Source organism: Neovison vison, chromosome 10 (assembly GCF_020171115.1).
Source record: "Neovison vison isolate M4711 chromosome 10, ASM_NN_V1, whole genome shotgun sequence".
In the NCBI taxonomy this organism is placed as follows: Eukaryota; Metazoa; Chordata; class Mammalia; order Carnivora; family Mustelidae; genus Neogale; species Neogale vison.
The window spans coordinates 44,114,789-44,122,656 of record NC_058100.1 but is presented as its reverse complement, the minus strand read 5'-3'; the positions used below and the strand labels follow the sequence as shown (position 1 = coordinate 44,122,656).

The 7,868-nt window shown below is 56.0% G+C and overlaps 1 protein-coding gene across 1 annotated transcript; it reads right to left on the bottom strand.

Annotated features, from left to right (window-relative positions):
• Positions 1–4,386: 4,386 nt before the first annotated feature.
• FAM71A (family with sequence similarity 71 member A) lies at positions 4,387–6,859 on the bottom strand. Its single transcript, XM_044266127.1, is given in 4 exon segments — positions 4,387–4,565; positions 4,568–4,862; positions 4,864–6,021; positions 6,788–6,859. Coding segments are annotated over 4 exon segments (1,704 nt in total).
• Between the last annotated feature and the right edge of the window lie 1,009 nt (positions 6,860–7,868).

Sequence of the window (7,868 nt, the reverse complement as noted above, 5' to 3'; positions counted from 1 at the left end):
GCAGAAAACGGCAACGCTGGAATGGCATACTGGCGTATCACATGGGGCTCCCGGCGGCCAAAGCCAACTGGCTGGGTCCTCCGGGTGCCCCCAAGCTGAGTGGTATCATTTCCTCAGCACACCTGTGGGAAAACACCCACTCACAGAGTGTGGGAAAACATGAACCTCCGTAACACACTGTAAGTTCTCTTGCTCTTCTGCTCCAGGAAATTCCAGCTCTATGTGCCCTTCATTTCTGGATGACAGGTCCCATTTGCAGTAAGGAAGATGATGGGGTCCAGGGGTTTATGTAGCATTCCTGGTCTCTGCTTTATGCCGCGGTCTCATCTCCCCTTCCAGCCTCATTTCCCAACACACCCTCACCCGCTTCCCGCTACCCTCCCCCACCCTATCCCCTAAACACACGATATCCTGGGCGTGCTGCTCTTGTCTGTCATCTAGAAACCTCGCCCAAGACCCCCAAGCTCCCAGGTCCTCCTCTTTCTCCATCCTGTCTCTGCTCAGACCTTCCCTTCTCTAGGATGCCTCTTTCTACACGCTACCCAAGGCCACCACCGCACTTTGATTTGCGTTACTGGTAGGTGTGTGTATACATGAATTATCTTGCCCATAGTAGGAGCTCTCAACAACTGTTTCTCGAATGACTTCTAGGCTGCAGAGAGACCGTGACACTAATTCCACCCTACCCCTGTTCTGGATGGTCACTCATTATCCCCTTGAGTCGGAACCCCCACGTTCCTAGGGTACCCGTCTTGTGGCCACTCCACACTCTGCCATTGCCCTGCCCTGGGAGCCATGCAGCCTGGTTGAGAGACATTACGCACACCCCCACCCCCAACTCTGGGATTGACATTGGGCTAAATGTGATGTGACAAAGGGAAAGGGTGTCTACGGCCATACCACCCTGAACGCGCCCGATCTCATCTGATCTCGGAAGCTAAGCAGGGTCGGGCCTGGTTAGTACTTGGATGGGAGACAAAGGGAAGGGGTGACTGCCCCTTAGCCTCAGGCCTGGCTCCCACCATTCAAGCAATAGCCCTTAGTACCAGGATGTGGCCACAAGGGGCTCTACTGGGCGACTCTTACCTGTACAGTGGAGGAGGGTTTGTGGGAATCCATCTTGCCCAGATGCACAAGGAACAGCTCAAGGAGCTGTCGCCTCCTGTCCAGTTCCCTTTGGCTGCCTTATCCTGATGTTTTACCCCTTAGCCACCTAGAAGCTCTTTTGTATCTTTAAGACATTCCTCCTTGCTTCTTGCTTCCCCCTTTACACCAACAGTCACCACGGGGAAGGGCACTTCCCCTTTGGTCAGTCTCTCTCCTCTAGATGAGTGCTGAACCTATGCCACGAGCTCCCTGTCCCCCCAGGCAGACTGTGGGATGGAAAATTGTCCTGTGCCATCTTGTCAACACCTCCTGACTCTGCCCCCTTCTGTTTCCCCAACGCCACCCAGGATTAGGTTTCTTCATCTCTGGCCAGGATTAATACAATCCTGGCTTCCTGGAGGATCGCTTGTCTCCAGACAGCCCCCTGGCCGCCAGCTGTCCACCCTGGCTTTCAATGGCTCCCCAAGGCCCAGACATTCACACAGCACCCCAGGTGCCCGAAGATCCAGCCGCCCGATTCTCTAGTCTCACATCCCTCTTCTGCCCTTGCGCTCCAACCAGCAGTACTGAAATGCCTGTAATTGCTCAACACACGTGATATTTCAAGGTTTCGTACTTTGCACACATTCTTTTCTGTGACCTGCGCCTCCCCATGCTGTGCCCTAGCTCCCCATACTTCCTCCGCCTGGCAGAGCCCTAGTCGCCCTTAAAGCTGCTGATTCCTCTGTGAACCCTTCCCCGACCTCAGGCTCCTTCCCATGCCCAGGAACCCCTCCTCGGAATGGATCCTGTGCCCTGAACGCACGTCTCTCCTTGTATCTGCCACTTAGAGTGGGCATGACTCCTCAAGCCTGTCCTGTTTTCCCCATGGACGCCACAGCTCCCCGCGGGAGGCCGAGCTAGCACTCAGTGGGTGATACGTGGGAGGTGTTGCCTCACCCCTCTCTGAACCATCGCCTCCACCTTGAGCAAGTCCTTTAAATGCTCTGACCTCCCCTTTGCTGATCTGCCAAACGGAGACCGGGGACAATCAGATGAACTTGAAATCATTAATGAACTCTAAGGGGCTCAGTGCTGTTCAACAGCCAAATGCTATGCAGGTGTCTTTATTCCAGACTCGCATTTACCTGCACTTGCCTGTGTGGAAATCAGAGGGTCAAAGGAATGGGATGTGCTCTTTTTGTAACCTGGCTGCCTTGAGTCCAGGGAAAAGCTGCTTACGAGTCAGCTATTAATTCTGTCTCCCCATAGCAACGAGTCTTCTCTGAAGCTCTGAGTTAATGATTCTTCTTCTTTTTTTCTCTTCTAAAGATTGTATTTATTTATTTGACAGAGAGAGAGGTCACAAGTAGGCAGAGAGGCAGGCAGAGAGAGAGGAGGAAGCAGGCTCCCTGCCTAGCAGAGAGCCCGATGCGGGTCTCGATCCCAGGACCCTGGGATCAGGACCCCCGAGTTGAAGGCAAGGCTTTAACCCACTGAGCCACCCAGGCGCCCCTGGGTTAATGATTCTGAGGTTGTTTTCCTTGCGGGGCCAAACCGTATCTAATCTTTGGCATGTTCTATTCTGTAAGAATAACTTGACTCACTCCAATAATTGTCCATTCTGGGGTTGTGAACCTTGTTCGGACCGGAGGAAACGGTGACTGTGTGGGGGTCCCTGGCTCTTCTCCTTCCTCCTCCGTGCCCCCACCCCATGGTCACGACCACCTTCCCTTCACAAAGAGGAGAGACTCCTCTCCTCCCCCACCGAAGGGCCAAGCACGGATGCTGGGACCTAACAGATGACCTCCCTCACGGGAAGTTTAAGGATTTGTTTTCTGAACTCTGAAGGGGAGACTTGGTAAGGAGAAACCCCTTTAAAGTGTTTCTCCGTACCAAAGTGTAGTTGGTGGCGGTGGGAGAAACGGATTGTAGGGAGATTCCCGACTGGTCCCTGGAACCCCAGGCTGTTTATGGCTGCAGTGCAGGTCACACAGAGGCTGGGGATGGAAGTCTGGGAGCCAGACACCGCTCACGGGTGGTCTGGGCACTCTTGGGAGAAGACCAGCTGACGGCCGTGAACTCACTGAAATTCAAAAACCAGCTCGCAGAGGCTCACTACCAGGAGTCCCCCAGCTCCCATCCCTCCCTCCCCGTAATCTAGTACATTTGGTGCAGAGTTTTGGAGCACAGTGGTGGAAATGCTTTGCAGAAAGGAGTGGGTCACTGTTCTGCAACGGTTCCACTGTCCCGTAGGAACAAGTTCACTTTTCTGAGCCTCAGTGCTCCTATGTGTAAAACAGAGATTCCATGTACCGTAGGTAAATTATGCCAAGAACCCAGAACCCAATTTAAAGAGACCAGACCTTCCAGACAGAAGACAAACACTTCTGTGCGTACATAAGAGTGAAAACGTAAGGGAAGGCGTTGGTATGTCTGGAGCAGAAATTTCATCATAACCGCCCCGGCATTTCTCGGACCATTCAGACTGCAGAGATCTGATGGCCGAACAGAACATTTCCAACAGCACTGAAAGCCCGGTCTTCGCCTCATGATCTTGTCTTGCCTTTTCACACTGTCCTGAATTTTGCGTGTACTGTCCCCTTGTGTTTTGTCCCACATGTACTTTTAAAATGTTTTACCACATGTACTTTCGATCTTGTTTTGGAACTATTCTGCAGGTGGAATAGGTGACAGCCACAGAATCGGTGTTTATGCCAGGCCGGGGCATGCAGCTGTACACTGTTGCATGTTTTATCTCTGTCACATCCCACTCTATTGTCAGTTGTGCTGATGGTAATTTGGGCTGCTTGCAGTGTTTTGCTACTTTTTGCTATAAACGTTCTCAGTGCCTTAGCAAGTTCTTTCCTTGGTATATACCCTGGGTATAGACAGGTTCTCAGTCTAGCTGAGAATATTGCCAGCACAGGCTGCTGCTCCCCTCTGCTGGCAGATGCTGGCAGATCCCCAAAGATGAGGAGTCCCCCCACCCCCATTCTTTCTTTGTCCCTGTTCTTTGTCTATGGACCTTCAGGGGTTAGGAACATTCATTAAACTAGAGAAATGGGGGAGGTGGAGCTTTCTGGGCCATCATAGTATACTTTCAACTGTGGCCCGGAGAAACAAGCCAGACAGGCCTTGAGGCAGGATGCTTTGGCTCTGAGCATGGGTGTGAGGTGGGGGCGGTCCTCGACTGGACCCTTGGGTCTTAGGTGGCAGCCCCCGTGTGGGGTCACTACTGGGCTGCAGGACCTAGAAATTCAAACAGAATACAGCATGCCATTCTTTTATTTATTTTATTTATTTATTTTTTAATGGAGTCTCCTGGGAGAGGTCCCCCAGGAGCCCAATATCTGGGCCCAGGAAGTTCCATTCCTCCATGACCTCAGACGTCCCGCTCCCCGCGCTCTCCAAGCCCTGGCTGCTCGCCGCCGCCTGGGCGATGGCCTCCTCCACACCGCTCCTGTCCGCAGTCTTCTCACGTCTCTGCGGCGTGGGGGAGGCCGCGCGCTTCAGGCGGTGAGGCGGACTCTCAGGTTCCTCAGGAACCCGCGGATCCTGCGGAGCATCTTGGTGCCTGAGCCCGAGCTGCCGGCGGAGAGGCTCCGCCCCGACTTGTGGGCGGTCCCGGACTCCTCGGCGCTGGGGGCGTGGCTGATGCCTCCGTCGGGGACGCGCCTGTCGCGCGCCGGGCTGCGGCGGCCCTCGTCGTCCTTGTCCTCCCGCGCGGCTCTGTGGCTGCCTAAGGAGCGGCTGGAGTCCGCCGGGCTGATCTTGTTCCCCCCGGGCCTTGTGGCGGCTGTCGGCGGCCCTGCGGTGGCGGGAACTGCGGGGGGCTCGCTCCTCCTCCCGGCGCTTGCGGGGCGGCCTTCCCGCCGGCTCCCCACTGCCCGCCGAGCTCGGCGCGTCCGACAGGAGCTGGCCTTGCGACGCGTCCGACAGGAGCTGGCCTTGCGACGCGTCCGGAGCGGCTTCCCCCGCAGGCTTGCCGGCAGCTCCGGGCCCGGCGAACGCCAGGCAGATGCCGGCCTCCCCCGCTGCGAACTCTGCTGCTGTCCCTGGCGCCGCCACTGCCGCGGCTGCCGCGGCCTCCCCGGCGGCCGCCGCCTCGGTCGTGGCCCCTGCTGCCGACTCCCTGGAGAGCCCCGGGCAGTTGGGGGCAGCGAGAGTGGGCACGCTGTTGGGTTTTGGGGGGTCCTGAAAGGTCTCTTCCCCGCCAGCAAAAGCTGCAGAGGTGGCCCCGGCCACCTCCGAGCCCTCGTGGAGGCTCCTGACGCTGACCTGGTCCTGATCCTCCATTCCTTGGAAATCTGCCTCTGCTGCGTTCCTCCCGTCGTCGTCCTGCAGCAGAGGCCCGTCCAGCATGTCCTCTGCTCGAGTGGCGTCGCTTCTGCTGTGGGTGTGCACCGGCGGCGGCCGCAGTATGTGGATAAGCTTCTCCCAGTAGGGGAAGAGGTCTTCCTTTGCGTCCAGTGGCGGGCTCAGCTGCAGGTAACAGGAGCGGCCGGTGGCAAACTTCAGACGCAGCTGTTGTTTGTCCCGGTCGTGCACAGAAATTCTCACAAACCTCAAGGGAAGCAGCCTGGTGAGCTCCAGGGTGGTGGAAGCCTTGCGGCCTTTTCCCTTGGTGGCCTGGCCCTGGTCGGAGTACTGTTCACAGCCGGTGGCCGGGCGGGCCAGCAGCAGGACATCTGGGAGCGGGAGGATGGGGCTGGTGGATGCGATGCCCACGGTCATCATCCGGACTCGGTTGTGCACGTCGACGACCTCTCCTCGTCTCGTCACCTGCACGAAGTCGCTTTCTAGCATGGGGGAGTATTTGAACAGGTCGTATTCTCCCTTGCGCAGTTGTCGCTGGAGTTTCCCCATGGCCGTGTTGAACATGCCCACCCTGGAGGCGCTGTGGGCCGTGTGGTAAGGCGTCAGAGACTCCATCTTTATTAGTTTGTATCACAGTCGGGCCGGCCAGGGGTGGGCGTTGGTCTGGGGGCTGGTCCCTGGAGCTCCTCCTCCTCGACCTCTGTTGGGTTGGCAGAGCCTGCAGCCCCCCTCCTGCTGCACGCGGCTGGCTCTGTGGCAAGGGTCCCAAATCCACCCCGCGCCCCACAGGCCACAGGCCCCCGCTTTGTCTCAGAATCTCCCAGAGACAAGGGGTCAGGGTGGGGGGGGGGATCGGGGGGGGGGATCAGAGGGGAGGATCTGAGGGGGGGATCTGGGGGGCGGATCTGAGGGGGGGATCTGAGGGGGGATCTGAGGGGACGCTGGTGGGTGCTGGGATGTCAATCTAAAAAAGTTAAGAGCTTGCAGTTTGTAGTGTGAAGTGCAAACTGAAGTCTTGGTGAGAGACTAAGCACTCTCTCAGCCTACACCCCTGCGCGGCCCTATTTATACTCTGCTGCCCTTTGTGACCTGTCACGCTGTCACACACCCCTTTGTGACACCCCCTCAGGGCAGGGCCATCCTCCTCCCCCTCCCCCAAATGTCCCATTGCCCCCACAGAGGACAGGCCCACCCTGCCAGGGACCCAGGCGGGTATCTGAAATAAAAATGTCTTCAAGTGGAACAATTTTGTGTGGGGAATTTTTTTTCCCTCCCCCAAATTCGGAAGATTCAGCAGCTGGACAAAATCTAAAGGAATTACTATAAGACGATGGGATACGTTTGAACCATTTGAGCTCTTGGTTTCGCTTTATCCAAGAACCCGGTACTGGCAGTCTTGACCCTTAACCTGTTCCTTCATAAGATTGCAGTAGACATGGCTGCTAGCAGCCATTAATGATGACATTAAAAACGGCCTCCCAATGGGGCGCATGGGTGGCTCAGTGGGTTAAAGCCTCTGCCTTCGGCTCAGGTCATGCATCCCAGAGTCCTGGGACCAGCCCCACATCGGGTGCTCTGCTCCAAAGGAAGCCTGCTTCCCCCTATCTCTCTGCCTTTCTCTCTGCCTACCTGTGATCTCTGTCTGTCAAATAAATATTAAAAAAATAATAATAATAAATAAAAAGGCCTCCCCTAGGCACCAGGCCGTGTTCTCCGCATACGACCATGAGAATCCCATCAGGTGTGGTACGGTTCCTACTGCCCCGTTTTATGAAGAGAGTGAGGGGACATCATCAGCCTAACTTCACAGAACTAATGGTCGTAGAGGCCATGTTCACGGGCAGGTCTAGCGGATTCTAAAGCCTTGTTGGGAACCCCCATAGTACTTCGCTCCGCAAAGCTTGGGCCAGCCACAGGTTTTAAACCAGACTGATTGAAGACCTTTCTGCGGCGCTGTCGGAAGTTGCATGACTCCCTGCGTGTATATGTGTTATGGAGAGAACCTAAGACGCTACTTCAGACAGCAGCTGGGCTGAATTGGGGATTAAATGTTACAGGGGGGCATCTTGGTTCCTCCCCTCGCTTATGCTTCCACAAGCAGCCCATCTGTGGAAACCTGGTTATTGTCTCCTAAGACCCCCCACCCCCCAGGTTTTCGTCCCTTCTGCTCCAGCGAAATGAAGCGGGGGTGGTGGGGGGACTTGCCAAGCAGCCTCCCTGGGCAACAGGAGGGCTTTGGAAGCAGCAACACCTGTGGGGAGCAAGTACCCTTGTCCTTCCTGCCTTACTGCCCCTCCCACACAGCTAGCCGCAGAGTATGTGATTTCCAAACTGTTGCTTGAAAGTTCCAGAAGGATTATCTGCTCCCAACTCTCCAATCTCCCGGTTTGAGGTTATGCCCGAAATCCGACATTTGGGATTCATTCCTTGAAAATTAATGCCTTTCTGTTAAAACGCACGCA